Raw genomic sequence first — 20,709 nt, 5'->3', positions numbered from 1 at the left:
CATGGTTGCAGGGTGCCTTCGCTGGTGCTAGGCAGCTTTTTTTGCACCAGTGCTAGGGGAAACACAGGGATGCGCTGTAGTTTTGTAAATAGGCGCATCTCTGCATTTTAAAAATGTTGGAGGGCAGTGTTGACATTTGTTTGTAAATTTGCCCCTAAGTTTCTATGCAGTGAATTCGTTGGTTTGTCTCATACTTCTCGCTCATTTTGCTCACGAGGGAAGTGTTTGATTGAAGGCTTTCTGAGCCATTTATGTCTAGTTTTGGTGTTTTCAACAGGCATAATAGTTCACCAACTTTAAAGAAACTTCTAAATTCTTCTCCATCTACTAGACATTCTCGGCAGGAAGCCATTTTGTTCCCAATAATTCTAAGCATCAATTGATTCAAATTGCTAGACAAACATATTGACAACATTTAGAAAACTCAACAACGACTAAACATTATTTCATTTTAATAACAGACATAAACACGAAGTCTATAAACAGCATTGCAGCAACAATCAGCAGCGGCAAGATTCAAAGATGCAATAAAGGCACGGAAACACGTCATCCTAGAGCAGACGACACAACGGATCTCACACATGCACTTGAGCTGTTTGGTGCTCCGGGATGAATTAAATTAAGCACATTGTAGAAGAAGAGCGTATATTCCCAGTTCTTTATCTAAATGCAGGGAATACTGGTGTCAGTGTTGCTTTAGCTTGTCCTACCAGGTGAAATAATTTTTTAGAGAAAGTAGCTGCTTGATCAAGTCTGTAAATAGAATAAATAATCCAGCCTAGGCCTGCGGAATATATATTTTTACAGCTGTCCAATGTTTGTGTAATCCCATGTATTAGAACAGATTGCCACATTCTCACCAGTTTATCAAGATTGTCTTAAACCTGACTGTGGCGTGGGATTAAGTTCTTGCTACACATCCCCCCTGTTGGCGGTTGTCGTACTTTGAGTTGTTGTTGCAGTTGTGCTTGTTGTTGAGACTGTACTTGTTGCTGGCGTGGAGCTTGTTGTTGACGTGGTGCTTGTTGTTGATGTTGTACTTGTTGTTGATGTTGTACTTGGTGTTGATGTTGAAGCTGTACTTGGCACTGTGGATGTACTCGCTGTTGAAGCTGTTGTTGATGTGCTTCTCGATGACGTGCTTGGAGTTGACGATGAAGCTGTTGTTGGTGATGTAACTGTGGTTGGAATTGTCCTTGTTGTTGTAGTTGTCTTTTCAATTGTGGTTGTAGTCACCACTGGTGTTGTTGGCCTCTGTGTAGTTGTTGGGATGGTCGGTACTGGTGGTTTTATCTGTAAAATAATAAATTTGAACGAAAATGTTCATAAAATATTTTGCTTCTTATTTCTTTTAGGTTCTTTAAGCATTATGACTATTCCACCATCTAAAGATAATATATAAAAGGTGAAATACATTGGATATTGCAGTAAATATTATTGCATCATACATTGATAGATTGTCCAGCGTAGATCTAGGAGGCTGCTACATACATGACAGAGTCTCAGGATATCCACATAAGATACATTTAAATACCCCAAATCCAAATGAAGCTCGATTAAATAACTAGTGGCAATCCTAAAAAATAGACGTGGCTAGCCCTCCTGGGCCTATTCTGGACACCACAAAATATACAGCTGCACTGAAAGTAATATTGCATTCATTGCCATTGTTAAATGTGGCAAGGGGCGTGTCTCATGAGATTTAGGGGGCCATTAGGATGTCCGCCCGCCACCCTAGCGGAGCTGGGACCGACCACCTGTGGTGCTGCGACCCCACCCCGACGATTAGGATGCCACCGCCACCGTGGCGGTGAGTCCTCCATTCCCAGCATTGTGGTGGATGGTGCTCTCAGCGCCGCCCGCCACAATGTTGGGACGGCACTGCATGCATTGTATTGCACAAGTGACTGCCACCATGCCCATGATAATGCAGAGGGATACCATAGGTACCCCCCATGTGCACCCCCCACCCCCCAGAGTCCCTGCGGGCCTGCAACGGCCCCCCGTAAGAAAACTCTGCATGCCTTTCCGTGGCGGCATTGGCATGTTTCCGACCCCACTGTAATATGGCTGGCGGTGTCTAGCAGAGACCGCCACATATTAAACCCTTTTCCGCCCGATTGACATGTCGATCGGGCAGAAAGGCGGCGGACAGTCTTTCTGTCCGCCATGGACCCCACAGCCATCATAATATGGTAGGGGGTCTTTGCTGTGTGGCCGCCCGCCATCCTAATGGGCCCCTAAGTGTCTGGATTAATTGACAATGCCTCTCCCCTCTATTAGTGGGAATGGTTTTATATAAAGTATTTGGCTGCTGCGTTATTTGCAAAGAAAAAAACACAATTTCAAGATAATGGCTCACTTCATAAGTAACAGTCGAGTGAAAGCATTATTGCTCGAGGATAAAGCGTGGGTCAGCACAATATTCTACACTCATTGCATAGTTGAAAAAGAGATATATTGTGCTAAAGGGAGTAATTTTTCAATTTGTCAGATTCAGAAATTATCATATCTGTTGTAAGCCCTTACATTTTAATTGTACCAACTAAGGAAAAAAAGGGTGAGATTATGCCTCATATGGTGCAGCATTGTGGGGTTATGCCAATCTGGACAGTATGCAGAGGGTAGAAAACAAGCTTATTAGAAGAATCTTGTCGGTTCCAAACTCTACACCTACCTACTCCATACATGAAGAAGTTGGCCTACCCTATATTATAGATGGTTTGAAATTGGCCCCTTTACTTTTTTGGGCCAATACCTGGTTAAATACTGAGTTGTCTCTAAACCACACAATTCTTAAAGATGTGACTGCAAGGGAGGGGGCAATGAAAATAGCCTGGTTGAGATACATAAAGTCATCATTCACTGCCCTCGGGAGACCTGACCTATATACAACACCGTCAATAATTAGGAAAGCGGATATTGCATGGATTAAGAAGGAATTCCAGGGGAGGACACGCTTAGAGAGAGAGGAGTTTGAAGTTAATAAACCACTAGTAAGAGCACACTTGGTTTTGTCCTCTTCCCCCTCGATGGAACCATACCTGCAATATGTTTCTAAACCCTTGCACAGATTTTTGCTAACTAGATTTAGACTGAATTTGATCCATTATTCACTAGGCACCTTCCCTACGTGGGGTAAACCGGAGCATGCACCACCCTGTGAGTGTGACCAGTTTTCCAATCAGGACACTCTCCATTTTCTGTTTTTTTGTGCATTTTACAACACGGAGAGGAGAAAATATCTAATTCCCCTCCTGAAAACTCTTGGCTTCATACAAGTGAGACCAGCCTTGCTCTATCTTCAAAGATTACCGGATGCATACGTCACTTTTTGTGTAGCAAGTTTTCTAACAGCCGCATACAGAGGAAGAAACAAAATCCCTAGAACTGTACTGTTTTTAAACTAAAAACCAATATATCAATTGTAATTCCATTTTATATATCATGGTGATTAATTAAGTGACTCTTTTTACGGACAATGTGTAAAAACAAAATGAATTGTGGGTATTTTTTAATGTTTTTCAATGTATGTATTTCTCTTGCCTTTTATGATTTTAACAAAAATCGAATAAAGTGTATTTTGACTGACTGACTGACTGACTGGGTGAGATTATGCACTTTTTACTAAAATATTTTTAAATATGTATTTTCTCTACCTGTATAAAAATCATCACCTTAATCTGAATATGGCTCAAAAAGTATAAATATTGCATGGGCCCTTCAGAAAGGAAAATGCCCAAAAATCACACGCGACCACAGCACTTTACCCTGAAGACAACTTTGCGAGATTTCAGTATGAGGTGTTCCCAAGCCTGCAGACTGGTAAAAGGGACGAGTTAGAGGTGTAGGGCTAACATTATGATATTATTTATTATAATGAGGGTGAAAGCATGGCTGTGGTTTGGAGTAAGCGTAGGCTTGTCAACTCCCCCAAATAGTAAAATCTATTCTTGTTTTCGGAATGAGCAGTACATATGCGAATAAACTGCGTCGAAATTCATCATATGTGTACATTTACTGCATTTATAATCTTCGTGGATATTCAGAAAATCTGACTGAATTTTATTATTGAGAATTCACGTTTTTGAAGGTAACAATCATGTCCTTGTCTTTTCCTCTAATAAAATAAAAATATCTACTTACACATGGGCGTCGTCTCCGGTGATGGCTGGTGCTGTGGATCTAAAAAACAAAGCAGGACAAAAGTCAGTCAGCTTTTGAATTATTTTATTTTTATTGTGTGACATTCGCGTCAATCCCTCTATGCTCTTCAATCTTCCTTTGCTTTGGGCGGCCACTCCCAAAACCAGGTCTTGCATCATTTTTCGGTAAGCATAAACCAATAATGCCATATTGAATAAAAAGGGGAGACCCCAACCCACACGCTATTAATTCAATGATGTTGCTGTCTCTATTTGACGTCTTTCCTGCACAAAATGGCTCTTCCTTTAACCACCAAGTTTTACCCTTGACTCTATAAATGGCTGCCCTTGGGATAGAACTGTCTTTCAAGCAGAGATTGAAGTGCAATCAGCGGATTTGGGGGTAACGCCACAAGAAATTTGGAAAATATTAGTGTAAAATTAAAGAAGATTGGGCACATACAGCCTGATTCATGAAAGGTAATTGCGCTCGCAAAGGGCCAGATTCTCAGAATCTGGCCTTTGCAAGAGCAATTTTTGCATTTGGGTTTAATCATCCCAAATGCAAAAGTCGCTATTTAAGAACTCTCAAATTTGCGAGGAATAGCATTTAAGGAATCTCTATTAGAGATTCCTTAAATGCTATTCTTGAAACATTTAAAAATTGCGAATTCGCAATTTTGGGCCGCTATTTACCGCGAGGTCAAACCTCGTGGTAAATAGCGAAAACTTAGAAAAATGCTTTTAAAAGCATTTTTCTAAGTTGCATGTTACACACACACATGTCCTTTGGACATGTGTGTGTGTAACATCTGTGTAATTTAACATTTATGGGGTGTTACAGGGTGTCCTTTGGACACCCCTGCACCCTTGAAATCGCAATCTCATTTGCGATTAGCTAATTGCTAATCGCAAATAAGGAATGACTCCCCATGCACTCCTATGGGCCTTTAGGCCCATAGGAATGAATGGGGAGTTATTCCTTATTTGCGATTAGCAATTAGCTAATCGCAAATAAGGAATCTGTAGGAATCGCAAAAAATATTGCTATTCTTACATGAATCCCGTTTTGCGAGTCTGGAATAGCGATTCCTTATGAATCGCTATTTCAGACTTGCAAAACTTCCCAATGATGAATCAGGCTGATAATTCCCAATAGATCCCACCCACAGTATCCTTAGACTAAAACCTTCAGCATGCCCTTGACACCCTTGCTATGCCACCGCTTAATACTCTTGTACTGTGAGGCTGTGGAGGGCAAACATGCCTGCAAAGTTTGGCAGACATGTTTTAAGATGGTGCAGAACCGGATAGCTAGCCAGCGAAGAGCGCTTTGGGCCTCAAGTCACAATTGGTTTTGTTAAGTCCTCAGGTGAGTAAAGTGTTGGATTGGTCAAAGTGAGGGGATCGAGTCAAATCCAAAAGGGGTAATCCACCCCTGTGTCCAAGAGAAAGGTTTCTTCATCGGCTGTGTTTAGCTGTAGCCAGCTTCACTTCAACCGAAGATCAATGCCAGTGTGGATGGGGCTGATGCTGGAAGGAATGGGACTGGATGGTCATATGCAAATGCAACTGCGTGTCTTTGTTGTAGTAGTGACTTTCCCAGAGACAGTGGCATAAGTTGGGGGGCAGCAGCCTCACCCCCCCCCGCTCAGTTGGGAAATGTATCTTTTGAAGAAGAGATGTTAGAACCAGGTAAGAGCTGTCTAGTTGATCTTGGTTGCAGAAGCAGGCCCCTCCAGAAGAACCGGGTAGTAAACTGAGCTAAATAGTATGAAACCATCAGGAAGAAGTAACACAGTTGTATGCCTATTAGATGCCCAATGCATCAGGTTGAGCCAAACTTCACGTGGACTTTGTAGTAGACTTTTTAACCAAGTAAGTGAGTGTTTTTTTAATACATACCATTACATGGACATATGTGACCAAAGGGGAGATGTTTGATACAATATATATGTAGATGTTCCTTATATGAAGAGTATTGAATGCTGGATTGTATCTTGTTTAATGGACTATGAAACACTTGGCAGATAATGGAACTATGGCACAGGGAGATGCAGTGATTTGCCCAAGAGCACACAATTTGTTTAATTGTAGGCATTACGATAAGATATCAAGTCACATGGTTACAGGCCTGAGCATTTATCTACTAGACCATTTTTAAATGAAGTTCTCTGCCTGTGAATGAGATGATATAGAGGCAAGGGTGCCCACAAAGCCCTTTGGGATAATTAGAGCTAGGGTGCGGTCTGCAGCGTTAGACTGGTCTCCACTTATCCCAACCACAGGCACATCACTGTCAGCCACAAAAACGTCAAGCCACCTCTTGCCTAACACCAGCCTCATTATAGAACATTGCACGACACTTTGTAATTGTTACATGTGCATAAGTATTTCAAGCATATTTACCTGTGTGCAATGCAGGGCAATCAAAAGAAGAGCGAGGGCACAGGAGAGATGCATCTTCATATGGTGAACTGCCTGAAACAAAAATGAAGTATTTAGAAACACGTTTGGATTAACCGGCATTCGACTACAGCTGTCCTTCATTATGGACTGTGAAACACCCACCGTGCACCGTAGGAATTAAGTACATTTATTTTCATCACAAAAAACAAATACCCTCCCGAAGGTTGTTCTCTGCGTTCTTACAGCGACTAATGTGTCACCTTACGAACTGATCTCCCTGGAAACACCTATCCGGATTTTTTGTCGTCGGGATTGCTGGGAACAGATTTCCCAGGATTCCGGAGTACAGACGGCTCACAGTGCTGCTCCCTTTTAGTTACTATATTCCAAGATAGCCTGAGGCGCGAAAAAGTATTACTTTGGGCGCCATCTTGTTTTGGTGACATCGCATATTTTACTGAGAGAATTAATTTGCCCGGTGTCGGAAGCCATATCAGAACGTGCTGACATTAGGGCTGCTATGGGCATACCCAGCATTGAAGTGAAGTTAAATGAATCGATTTTAGCTGCAGAGGCAGAGCCATAACAATACTACCTACAATATTAGGGTGTGAGGCAATTTATGAACCCCCTCCCCTAAATAAGCATTTTTTCCTAAATTATAACTAGTTCCTTCCATTTACCTGCTTCACAAAACAGCCCCTTTTCCTTGTGGGATCGAACTGTGGTACTGGGAGCTCTTCCAGAAAATCTTCCAGAGCTCCGTGAAGAGTGTGTAGAGAGCCTGGGTGAAATAAGCGCTTTTTGACACTGCGCTCCTGGTCCTGCCTGCGTCACTCGTGATACAGAGACTTAGGGCTCCGACGGAAACAGGTCCAAGCGATGCCAGTTGGAATCAAGTTTGGATTAGGGCTGATTCACCAATGCTTAGTGGAACGTGCTGGTAAGCAGGAGCGGCTAGGCTCACTCTACGTGAATCATAGAAGCAGGATTGGGAGGGATTTGACTGAAATGACACATCTGCAGCAAACAGAAAATTAAAGTGATATCCCTACTCAGGAACTCAAGGGAACGCCGATCAAAAATGATATCCGCCCTCACACAAGCAGAACAATAGAGGAAGTTCAATTGTCTGTGGAAAATGTATTTCATATGGAACTATGGGCCTAATTACGGGTCTGGCCGTCCTCGGACCTTCAGACTCATGGTGGGGCGGCAATGGCAGTCTTTCGACCACCACATTATGATCATGGCGCTCGTGCTGCTTAGGACAGCCGTCTCTCCCAGGGAGCTTCTGTTCCCTGTCGTTGGTGCGGCGGTCTGAGGCAGTAATATGCTTTGCTAGACCGCCACGGTCCCATCAAGCATATTACGACTTTCCTCACTGCCACTGATTTCATAGGGGTTTTTCATCCATGAAAACAGTGACCGTGAGAAAAAAAAGGGGGGTGGGCTACAGGGCCTCACTGCCTTGTGCCCCCTGTGTGCATGCACTCCCAGTTCCAGCACATCATGGACTTCACAGTCCATTCTGTGCTGGAACTTCCTTTGACGTTCCCATTGCGGTGCCTGTTTATAGACACAGCCATGGGAACACCGAAGGAACCGCCCACCACTGACTAAAAAGCCATAATACGGCGGGCCACTTCTCTTGCTGGTTTGGCGGTGGGGCGGTCACGCCGCAGTACCGCCAGACTCCTAATTGGGCCCTGTGTATCTTGTCAAGCTATAGCCAAAAGCACTCCTTTGGGTAATACAATCACAACACTGGAGAGGTTTGTTGAAAAGGCTCAAAAGACATTATAAACCCTAAAGGGGGTATACACTTTAACATTAAAGAAAATCAAAATATTGCTGATGAACTGTCAAGATAGCCAACAGTCAAAATTTCTCAGGCAGAACGGTTTTAGCAATCTTAGAAGAGGCAAAGTCAGCATCAAGCTTCAAGAGGGATCATAATTTAATTTTGAAAGCCAGATACCAGGGTTAAGGTGTATATATATGTACCTTTGCGTTATATATATATATATATATATATATATATATATATATATATATATATATATATATATATATATATATATATATATATATATATATATATATATATATATATATATATATATATATATATATATATATATATATAACCTGTTCATGGAGTATTGAACAGGCGCTGACACAGGATGCAGGATGCAGGTTTAAACCACAATGTTTTTATTCTAGTATAAAACCAATGTAATGCATTTCAGTCGAGGACCAGACTTTCTCACACATCTATATATATGTATATCGCCAAGGTATATATATATATCTATATCTCCATATCTTTTTATATATATATATATATATATATATATATATATATATATATATATATATATATATATATATATATATATATATATATACATACATACACACATACACACATACATACATACACACATATATATATATATAGTGGAGAAGTGTGGCTCAATGGTTAGAGCGGCAGACCTTGATGCAGAGTGCTGGCCAGGGACCAGGGTTCGATTCCCACCTCGGCGGGATCGGGCTTAAATTCCTCTGACTGGATATTCTCGCCTCAGTGCTGAATCTAAGCATGGGCCCCACGCTGCAACTCTGGGCAATAGCTTGCTTAGTCTCCACAACGGCCCCCGATACACAAGGGATGCCTGGTTTCACCATGGGATGCCCAGGAGTGGACACCTCACAAGGAAAAGCGCCAGGAGGGGTTCCCTTGTGGTAGGAGTACAAGCGCCGGGATACTTACGGGTGACTGTTCGCGCTATACAAATACAATACATTTACATACATACACACATATATATATATATATATATATATATCATATATCTTCAGGGTACATAGATGGGGAGTTAGCATAGTAAATCTATACTTCCCTATATACATTTAGGTTTCGATATTTCTCCTTTGATATTCTGTCTTCGATATTCTTAATATTCTTATACCATAGTATTCCGGTGGTCAATATTCAGTAGTGCCAATGTCTTTTGATTGCCAGAATTTGTCTATTTCTTCATGGTGGGTAAAAAAAAAAAGAAAACAGAATCATTCATTTTGTTTTTGAGGAACCATATACAATGCAAATAAAGGAGAAATTCTTGCTCACCCCATAATCCTGGGGTCACTGCTTAAGCTGTTCCCAAGTCTGCAGCATATTTCACTGCCATGTGCCCATACCATTTTATTAGGCATTGAAACTCAGGGGCGGTTCTTCCATTTGAGCGGAGGAGCGTCGCCCTACAAAGAAAAGTCCAGAGCTGAAAACAAATGATAATAACGTTTATTTATTACCATTGTATTTTACAGCAACCGACCTGTCCCAAACTGAGTAACAGGAATGGGTGGGGACAGTGCTAACAAGTAGCAGCAGGGAGATGTGCGCTTTAAAATGCACTTGTCTATCTGGCCGGCTGTCTTACCACAGGCAGTCAGACATGCGCTTTTTAAACTTCTCTAACCTAGCTGTCTTAGACAGCTGGGTTAGAGAAAGTGCAGGCCTTCAGTGCTCTTGAGAGCGCTGAGTGAGGACACTCCTCCAGTCCTACCACTACTCTCATGCTGGTGGAAGCAGCCCCAGGATTGGGTAGGGACGTTGGTTGGGTCCTGCGTTGGAACCTGCCTGGAAGAGAGGCAACCAGTAGAGGAGGACATTGCGTCTGAAGTGAAGTGTATTTTATTTATTTAATTTTTTTTGCACCCCCGCCTCACTACTCTCAGCACATGCCAGCCGCCACTGTTGACACTGGCAACAAACAAGACTCAGTCAGGAATTTGTCCTGGTCCAGGGCAAATAAAAGTTTTACTACTACACTGAAAAGTGTCTGATCGCTGTTTTCACGCAGAGATGCAACACTTTTCATAAATGAGGCCCGTAGTTTGTGAATTTCAAAAAGTAGTAAAGTTACTTCAACAAATCTAAACTTACACATAAGTGTACCTTTGTGAATCAGAAACATAATTTTCTGAGTTCATCCCTCTCCCAGGTAACGGATCATAGACTGCCCCAACCTTTTATCTCACAAGTGTTTACAAAAATCTTTTTTAAAGCATTTTGCTCAGATGTTGTGGAATCTATTAGCAAATTTTTCACTTCAACGTCCTGTGACGCTTAAATCAGTAGGGTATGTTGTCAGCATTCGTTTCTTATTTTATATGCAACTTGCTTATTTCACTGTGTTGCTGAATGTAGGTCCAGATGAAAGAACAGACTGGTTGTAAAAAAGTGGTCGCATATTTCACGCCAACGTTTTCCAACAAATCTTTAATTTTGCAATAAAACCTATGAACAAATAGACGACCTCACAACAAAAATTCCAATCACAGGGGGTCTCAGAATTATTTGCCTAATAAATGTTAATTAAGCAGGTCACTATTTGTAATCCTTGTGATTGACAACAAGCTCAGGGATGATGACTTGCAAGGAATAGCAGACTACCTTCTCTATGATTACATTCCCAAACAGTAAACCTTTTCTTTTTAAAAAGCTCAGTTTTCTTAGAGAAATCAATACTGCTTAAAAAGCATAACATTCTGTTTGGTAAGACAAAAGACCCTGGACCATACCTCCCCCTCCCCATAACCCCCACACCGATGAAGCACAACGCTATTTTAGTAAACTTTCCCACAGCTTCAGTTTCCCCTTTAGAAATCAGTTGCCACCTCCTTTGAAAAGGCAGTACCATTGGAATGGTTTACAACTGCAAGCGCAATCACAAACCATTATTTCATCACATTCTGAATTGCAAATAGGAGGGGACTGGCTTTTCACAACCCTTTGTGGTTTGAAATGAGCCATTAAACCCATTTTCAGATTTAGAAAGGCTTTACTGAATCACAAAAAGATTTTAATTCACGGCAAAACATAATTTTCTTTCATAAACCCTGTGATGTGAATCACTACGTTTGCAACCAAAAATGTATCTGGCACATCTGGAGCTATATAGGCCCCCTGGCAAAGCAGTGCACTAGGCCCTGCCTACACAACTATTCACAGAAATAAAATTGTTCAACAGAAAATGTATGTTAAATTCTGGTCTGCTTGGGGTTCCTATGCTCATGGGGCCCCCGGGCAACTGCCCAGCGTGCCCATGTGTTAAGACGGCACTGCCCTTGGTACATAACTCATCTTGTATCAGAAATGGAGCTTACAAAGGGTTAAGCAAACATAGATCACCCCAGGGTTAAAGCTCGGAATGTTGACAGTAAAGACTTTGGAAATGACTGGTCCAGATTTCGTCTACTTTTCACCGGGAAACAATGGAACTGAATAAGCGACATCCTACATCGCAAGGCTTCAGCGATGTAGACAAATAAATTGGAGTTTCTTTTATGACATAGATAATCTCCTAAACACAAGTATCAACGGTCAAGTGGCAGCATAGGTGATCCTTTGCCTGTCCGCTCTTGTGGTGGTCAACCACATCCAAGTTCTACAGAGTCTCAACACGTACCTCTGTATTACAGACGTCAAACCAAGGGGCAGATTTACAAGCCCCATGCAACACTTTGCCCCACCCTTGCATGACTTTTGTGATGCAGCACCGGTGTAAAAAATGCGGCCAATTTGCAACGTGACGCATCTAGGGAGATGCATCATGTTGTAAAGCCCTGCGTCACATTATACCTGCTTCAGGTATAATGTATGGATGGTGGGTCTGCCCACACAGGAAAGCCTCGTAAAAGGGATGTAGTGAAATCTTCCAGGAAGCCACTGCATCAAAACCTTACGCCTGCTTGAAGCAGGTGCAAGGAGTGACGCAGTGTAGTGGGATTAGGCCTCAAAATGTATTACTGGAGTTGCCTCGTGCTTGTGACATGACTCCAGCAATGCATGACTTTTTCCCCAACAGATGCGTCAGAATTCCTGATGTATCTGTCACTCCTTGCGCCATGGTGCCCACTATTGTAAATACGGCTGATCCATGGTGGCGCAAGGTTTTCTTAGGGTGGCGCAGGGAAAGTGAGGCATCTCTACAGATGCGACACTTTCTTGTAAATCTGCACCTAAGTTTTTTCCTTAGTGACAGCCCCTGAACTTCACATTTCTGAATGTATTCTTATATAAGGTGATGGGTGCATGAGAGCTTCCTTTATCTGGATGTGTCAATGCTTGCGTGATCTTCCTATAAAAAAAGAGAATGGCATGCAGTGGCATAGGAAGGGGTTGTGGTGGGTGTGATTCACCGCGGGTGCCATCACTGAGGGGGGGGGGGGTGACAAAATGGCAAAATATGTGTTTTAAACACATATTTCTGCCATTTTAACAAGCCGGGGGTGACAAGAAATTTTCTGCACCAGGTACCACCTGACCTTGCTACGCCACTGATGGCATGGTACAGACTCCCACTTGTCACATATTTAAGTTATTTCGCCAATAAATTGGCTAGCAAAATGGAAGTTTGTTGTGCTTCTCTCTCTCAAAACCTATTTTTGGTCACTTGCTACTTGATTAAAAAAATCTATATTCCATGAAAGTTCATGAAATTTGTGAATTTTTTTCAGTTGTTCAAAAATCTGCGGTAGCAAGGTCATGTTTGTGCATACACCTATTCCACTACACACAGCTTCTATATCATGTGTACGCATAATTTGTTGTTCAATGCCTTCTACGTCATGTTTTGAGTCTGTAGGGCTAATTCTGAGTTGAGGTAATGGAATTCATTAGTTTCCCTGAGAAAATGCTAAACGTACAGTCAAAGGCAAATTCAATTGTTGAGGATCCTACTCCATGCTATCCTACTGGAACTAATTCTCCTCATTACCCAGTGTGGAGTATTTACAAGGACCAAGAAATGCCGCCTATACTGAATTTTGCGTGGAAAAATTAGACATTACTCCAAATTACAATCTCTCCAAAAACTCTAGTCTGTGGAGAGATCAGAATTTACAAAAACAAATGAAGGAGTATCCCCAGGACACAGCGTCCTAGTGATTAAATTGGAGAGAAAGAGATGCAAGTAACGATAAACATTATTTTCTTTATACACCCCTCACTCACCAACCTGGTTGGTGACATGCTTCATCATCGGGATCCACCCGAGTGACCGAGTGCCACTCAGGTGTGCTGCGACGCCTGCAACTGCAGAAGAGCTGGTGATTTTGTGAGTTGTGAAGGTGATAGTGGATTAAAAGTGCACTACATGTACTCCCTAACTATTATTATTCTCGAGTCATGTGTCTCATTTAAAAAACAGGTGAAGGACTCGTACTGGTGTGTATTGACCGGAAAGTACCAAAGTTAAAATGTGAATATGGTCAACATGTTTAAACCTTTCTGCTCTTTGTTAGGTTTTCGTCAGGACCAAAGTGGATTGAGTCAGGAGGTCTGCACTCGCTAAGGTGCACCCGTCCCAGACTCAACTAAGTTCCAGACTGTGAACTTACGGTTTAGTGTGCTTACATCCTTCTGAGTAAGACAAAATTTTAGCTAATTCCAGCTAGACCCCATGAATACCGTGGGGCGGCCTGTTAGTGAGCGTTTTGTCACTTAATGGCGGCCCGCCGGAAACCTGTCGAGAGTCCACACGGAGTCCCGAGGACTGCTCTTGTCATCCTCCTTCTTTTTTATCCCTTTCCCACCGTTTGCACAAATTAAACACTTGGGCCAGATATAAAAAATTTCCATTTCCAAAAAGTTGTTGCGAATTGCACACCAACTTTTTGCGAATGGAAAATGATTTTGCAAATTAACATATGTTCTAATAGGTCGAGTCTCAAAATTCTGAATTGTAGTGGGTCTCAATCTGACCTAACTTATCAATATTTATTGAGGTAGGTAGCAAACTGCAACCCATTACAATTGGATGCCATTATAGGGATGATGATCTGCTTGGGTCAGCAAACCACCATGACTGTGATGCCATTTAAATTAATGTTTTTAAATGCCGCTTGCTTTCCTGATTGGAAACGGGGTTGCTTTTAAGAAGATTGTTTTTAAAGTTTGTTTGAGAGTTTTCTGTGGTCCCCTGGACCACTGCCTGCTCCCAAGCAAGCCTTTTTTTACATTCTCAAACAGGAAGTTTTCTCTTAGCGACTCCCTACCTTTTGCAAATGTTTTACCACCCCACCTCAGGATTTGGTAAATGTTCAATGTTTTGCACTTGGATTTTAGTTGTAAACCATTTTGATACATACCACAACGATTTGCTATTTTGAAGGGACGTTCTAAAGACGCCCCTACAAATAGCGATTTGTTCTGCCCTTCCAAACCCATTATGCGATTCAGTCTCATGTTACTGAATCCCAAAAAGGGCTTTATACATTAAAGAAAGCTGTTTGGGAGCCGCAAACCTGTTGATTTTGCGCAAGGCAGATTACGTGTCTGCAAAATGGCTGTGTACATATGGTCCCATGTCCTCAATATAAATCCATAAAACAAAATGTATAAATAGATATACTTCTGTGAATGAACAACGTATTTACAATCTAGGTAATCATGCCCCCATGTTTTTCTAAAGTAAATAACCCAATGTTCATGATCACATTAAAGTAGCCAGCGTCCAGTTATATATATTATGTGCACCAGTTGAACATTTTGTGAATAGAGATCTAATAAGTTTAGAAATCTTCTTACCTTAAATCAAGTCAACTAACCTTTAAATGATGCCAAACCCCAGAGAAATTCATGCACCATATACAGGGCCAGGGAGCAACAGTCTGACATGACCATATGGGTATAGCTATCATAGGTGCAGCAGGTGCAGTGATGCCAGGGCCTAGAACTGAAATTATTGCTGTCTTCTACCATCCGAGCAAAAGACAGGGAGGCTATTTGCCTTGCTTTTATTAGGGCCCATGACATCCTTTAAGAGCCAGAGCATGACAGAGATGGTGAAGGTTTTCGATCTAGTTTTTTAAAAACCTTCTCAATCATTCTTTGTAGTAGGGTTTTATTCTGTGTTCAGTATTGTCAGCGGGAGAAGCTGTTGTGTATGTGGACTTGGCACTTTGGATAGGCTTCATTATTGTGCAGAACATATCTGATGCCTCCAATGGTTACATGGAGTGTAACATGAGTACCAGGGCTCTCGACAGGCGGCAGCTTGCACCAGCCCATTTCTCCTGTTAGTGCCGCCTAAAACAGAACCAACTACTAACGGTGAAAATGGGGAGAGGATGGGGTGTAATGGCTAGAGCTGCCGACTTCAGAGCTGGGGAACCAGGTTTGAGTCTCAGCGTCGGCTCAACACCCTGGGAAAATCACTTAATCTCCTGTGTCTACCATCAATGAATGTGTCCTTAACTGGTGCTCATGAAAAGTGCTGGAGTTGGTGATTAAGTGCCGGTGCTGAGCACCAGAAACCACTGGCTCAAATTAATCACTTGATGCCTCACCACAAGTAGGCCAGTGCTTGCAAGTCCATTCCTCCACTGTGAAAATCTTGACAAAATATGCTCCATACCCAGAATCTGACTCGTAAATCCGACGTTCATGTCAGGGCACTTTCACGTTTATATGCGTCAACTGGACAAAGACACTTTTCTTCTCTGCTTCAGGTATACAGCGCCACGATTCCGCCAGTGCTGTCATACGCTCTTGAAGACATCCCAATAAGCCAATGGAACTTTCTAGACCTAAAAGAAGGGAAGATCTTACGGAAGCTAACAAAGGTGTCTCAAGCTGTACAGGTACAAGCTCTCCACCTCGAGTTCTCATTAACCAGCTCCTATGCCAGAGGAATTAGTAATATCATTAGATGGGCATACAGCCTCCTCCATGCGGAAGAAGGAACGCTTCGATCTCTACTTAAAATAGAAACATTTGAAAAAGAATCTTCAAAACATGTATTCTCAAGGAATGTTTTAACTGCTTTTAAGTTATCTAAATGTTAATATTAATTTGTTACAGTCATTGACACCTGCCTAGCTGAAGCTCCTTTTAAAACATCTTACTCCAAGACTCAGCTTTGATCTTGACTCTCAACACTGCACTAAATTGTCTATATATAAAACTTTCGCAGAAATTATAGTCTTTAAGAAAACACAACAGTATATCAATTTTAATCTAAAGCAAGGGGTCAGGAGATCGATTGTGCTGCTCCGATTTGGGATACTTCCTTTAAAAACAGTTACATACAGGTGGCTACCAAAAGAAAAAACAAGTATTATCTGTAAATTGTGTGGGGAGCAGGACTTGGAACATTTGTTGTTCACTTGCCCAAATGCGACAGTGGTAAACGCAAGAAAAAGGTTTTTACAACCAATTTATACAAAATGTAGAATTAACTCTGTACAGGAATTGATCATACTATGTAAGGCTCTGCTAAATGAGTTTGTCTGCTACAATTTATACACATTTTTAAAACCTATTTTAATTTTGTATGAGAATGAAAACCTTTCTTTTTTAACAAAACTGTTTAAAATGTTATATCATGTACTGAATATTTGTGGTTCTCAGTGGAGATCTAAATCAAATAAATTAACTTGAACTTGACAATGGGAGCTATTCTTCGTTTAAAAAAATCTTTACGCCCCTTATCTGTTCTGGGTTTCTGACTGGTTTAATAAAACTCATGCAGTCACTTGAGAAGTGGTGGTGTTTTTCTTGGGAATGTCAGGTCTCAGGTTCACACACAGAAGTGGGGTCTAGCCAATGATGCCTTTGTGGCTTTGGCATTTCTTGCTGTTTGCTTTTTTGTTTCAGATTGTTTTTCGTTTAGACCCTTGACTCTTTTTGTTTCAGAGCTGGTGGGCACCCAAAGCTGGGGGACTTTTGAACCTTTTGGCTAAGCCTTGGTAAGTTTTTGGTGAGTATTTAAGAGGCTGCTTTTATGTGGTGAATTAATTTTGGAGTTTTGGTCTGCTTTTTAAATTCCCTATCTTGGATTCCCCTTTGGATATAGATATTGCTGTGAAAGTCAAGGTGTGAACCCTGAATCGAGGGAGCACAATATCGAGGACAGACTATCGGAAAAAAATAACGACAGGTAAGTACGCCTAGATTTTCTGGGTCCGATTCCCAGAATGAACTTAAGACTCAATCCTATACTCACTACTATTTTGGTATTCACATAATGCACTTACTACTTTTGGTATTCACAGAATGAACTTACTACTTTTGGTATTCACAGAAGTTAGAATTTTGTCTTAAGTTTGTCTTAAGTTTGTCTTAAGACAGACTTAAGACAGACTTAAGACAAACTTAAGACAGACTTAAGACAGACTTAAGACAGACTTAAGACAAAATCCTAACTTAAGCCTGTCTTAAGTCTGTCTTAAGTCTGTCTTAAGTTTGTCTTAAGACAAACTTAAGACAAAATCCTAACTTCTGTGAATACCAAAAGTAGTAAGTTCATTCTGTGAATGCCAAAAGTAGTAAGTACATTCGGTGAATACCAAAATAGTAGTAAGTTTAGGATTGAGTCTTAGGTTCATTCTGTGAATCGGGCCCTCTGTGTCTAACTCCACATAGATGTACCTACACAGTACATATGTCTTAGTAATATCAAATCTATACTTTCCTATGTGCACTTACCTTTCAATATTTTGCGCCTCGATATTCTGTCCTCAATATTTTTCTATCTCGATATTGTCAGTGTCGAGGTTCAGTAGTACAATCAGAGTCAAGAGGTAGACATCATAGAAGCAAGGGCTGTTCGTTGTCCAATTATTTTTTTCTGGACTTGATTAAAAGCGAGCCAGATAATTATGGCCCCTGCCCGAGCCCTGTTTGCGCGATAATCAGAATCACAGGTTGCACAGAGTTTGCCCCATCCAATGATTACCATTTGTGATAAGCTGCACACCCTCAGAATTTTGCAAATATATCAAACTGTCAAGATGTACTACCGAAGAAGCATGGAAATACTGCGGCGCATGGATTTTGGTGTGGAAAGCACCAACATCTGCATAGCAAATTGAGTATTTATCGCGGCCAATGAATTCTGAACTGAGTATTGGATCTCACCAGGGATAATAATTATCTCACCCCCCTCTCTGGGGTGCTGGAGTTTATGGCTTCTGTCAGTATCCACCAGTATCCGCCAGCAGTTTATTGCAACAGACTTTCCTGCCACAACGTTCCACCTTGTGGTTGTGGGGCTTTTGGGGACTGTTCATGGTCAGTGAATAAATCTTTCAGCGTGTGTGTGTGTGATTGTGTGGCACAGGGGTGGTGAGTAAAACGCAGTGGCATAACGCAGGCCCTTGCAGCCCCTATGGTGCGGTGTTGGAGGGGCAACCATTGGGAGCGTCCCAACCCTTGGGGGGGGGAGCCCATTGAGCCCAAGGCCAATGAATATTTGTGAGATATGGCAGACCCACGGGCCCTTCATCAAATTTTTCAGGGGACCCAATAATTTAGGGTCTGGCCACACATACCTTTAAGCATTTGTAACTGATGCATTAAGGTGGGAAGGTGTCTGCTCTGTCCCAGTGGTGTTCGCCTCTCGACTACCTCATGCCGCCCAAACCCCTCCCCTCGTCCGGCTTGTATCGCCCATTTCCAAAACCACATAACAACTGAGCGGCCAGATCTGACACTGTTCCAAATAACCAACATCTACTTAACAGCTGAGAGCATTTTTACACCTTAAAATTAAAGACGTGCAGTAGATGCAGAGAAAAAAACCAGAGAGGCAAACTATTAATATTAAGAAAAATAATCTCTGAAATTAATTTGAATGTATGTTTCAATCCACTTACCTTGAATGGCCCTGATGAAATTTAATCTCAGCTGCGCTGTCTCTTGATCACCTTGTGACTAGAGTGCTCACCTTGACCTACAGTGACTGTCTCAGCCTTCCAATATTTATACTGTGCAGTGAAACCTGCATTCCAACAGGGACACTATTATCACCGACAGAAACACTGGTTCGATACCACATCCTGGAAACATGCTATTGTTATGGTTATAGGTGTCTGTCCTCAGCACCCACACTTGATGATCTGCAGCAGTTTTGCATCCGGTGTGACTAACTCTTACAAACCACTGCTCAGTTTCGTTCAGGATGCACGATTCGATTTAATTCTTTATTCGGCAGATAAAGCAGCCATAAAAGTACACACCACCATATAAAAATACAGTATAAAAGAAGACGCTCACAAAATAAAAGCATAACCATAGAGGTACAGTAAAAAGTATTCTAGGTGCCACCTAAACCATACCTTTCCTAAGATTAATTGCCCGTTTGATATAAAAAGTGACATTAAAACAAAAACGAGGGTCTTGGAGTGCACGTAAATAACTCAATGCTGATTTAAAATCTTTAAATTCTGTGCTAGGAGGTCTAGCTTAGTCTCCTTAAGTACTTGTGATGGACACAGAACAATAAAAAGTGCTGGGTGCTTTGCTTAGATTGCCCATCACTGGGGCAAGGAAATGAGTCTAGCGGGTGGGCCCCCATTTTAGGGAAAGCCGACTTGCTGATGAGCTGTGTCTGCACGTAATCTAGTCAAAAAAAAAAAAGGTTGATAAGTATTATTAACAAATGACAGATAATGATGGTAGCCTTTCAGGTTACACATTAAAAAAGTATTAAATAAAAATGTCTCTTTAACTCTATATCAGAAAATACCCTCAACATTCCACGGATGGCCATTGAGGGAAACGAGATCCTCCAGTTCCAATCAGGTGATTAATGCTTTGGTACTCAAAGTTTAAAGGCAATTTATGCTGCATAGCAGCTATGGGGATTATTTATGAGAAACTAACGCAGCGCCGTGCCATAAGTTACTTTGCTGCACCACGCTACGTTAATTTCGAGGCACAGGGATGCGACATATTTACAGGAACATGTTGCATCTCTATGCCGTTCCCTGCGCTGGCGCACAAACTTCTGCCATGCGGCGACGACACTGCACCATAATGAAAGGATGCCTGAATTGTGGAGAGATTGTTTTTGTGCAGGAAGGGGCACCTTCCTGCACAAAAGCAATCACTTGAGGTGATTTCCTCTTCCAATGCGTGCTGTAGAATGCAGCACCATTGAAAGACAAAAAAACGAGGAGAAATCAAAAAACTTCTCCTCGTTGCACCTTGTTACTCCACGCCTGGGGGTGGCGTACCATTCTGATGCATTTCCATTGCTTGTAAATCTGGAAATGCATCAGTGGACATGGGCGTTGGGTGGGAACACCAACAGCAAACACCCATGTCACACCCCTAACAGGAAACGTGTTGCGTGAA

The 20,709-nt window shown here is 41.7% G+C and overlaps 1 protein-coding gene across 2 annotated transcripts; it reads right to left on the bottom strand.

The window, feature by feature from the left end:
- Window positions 1-538: 538 nt before the first annotated feature.
- Window positions 539-19,332, bottom strand: LOC147727430 (uncharacterized). 2 transcript variants are annotated; one of them, XM_086963114.1, is made up of 4 exons: window positions 19,227-19,332; window positions 6,555-6,626; window positions 4,147-4,185; window positions 539-1,293 (listed from the first exon to the last, which is right to left on the bottom strand). In XM_086963114.1, exons 2-4 carry the CDS (start codon window positions 6,612-6,614, stop codon window positions 913-915), a joined length of 480 nt encoding a protein of 159 aa, XP_086819240.1. In that variant the 5' UTR covers window positions 6,615-6,626; window positions 19,227-19,332; the 3' UTR covers window positions 539-912. The 2 variants fall into 2 exon arrangements, with proteins under 2 accessions (XP_086819240.1, XP_086819239.1); XM_086963113.1 differs by lacking the exon at window positions 19,227-19,332 and having other exon boundaries at window positions 6,555-6,631.
- Between the last annotated feature and the right edge of the window lie 1,377 nt (window positions 19,333-20,709).

The sequence above is a fragment of the Lissotriton vulgaris genome, chromosome 3_1 (assembly GCF_964263255.1).
Source record: "Lissotriton vulgaris chromosome 3_1, aLisVul1.2, whole genome shotgun sequence".
NCBI lineage: Eukaryota > Metazoa > Chordata > Amphibia > Caudata > Salamandridae > Lissotriton > Lissotriton vulgaris.
The sequence above is the reverse complement of the archived record's forward strand: the minus strand, read 5'-3'. Positions and strand labels throughout refer to the sequence as shown.

Bases quoted from the DNA above. Each gene is read 5' to 3' on its own strand.
- LOC147727430 (XM_086963114.1), bottom strand. From the start codon at position 6,614: ATGAAGATGCATCTCTCCTGTGCCCTCGCTCTTCTTTTGATTGCCCTG. The intron at 4,186-6,554 runs GTAAATATGCTT...TTTGTTTTTTAG, and splicing joins TTGCCCTGCATTGCACACAG to ATCCACAGCACCAGCCATCA. The intron at 1,294-4,146 runs GTAAGTAGATAT...ATTATTTTACAG, and splicing joins ACCGGAGACGACGCCCATGT to ATAAAACCACCAGTACCGAC.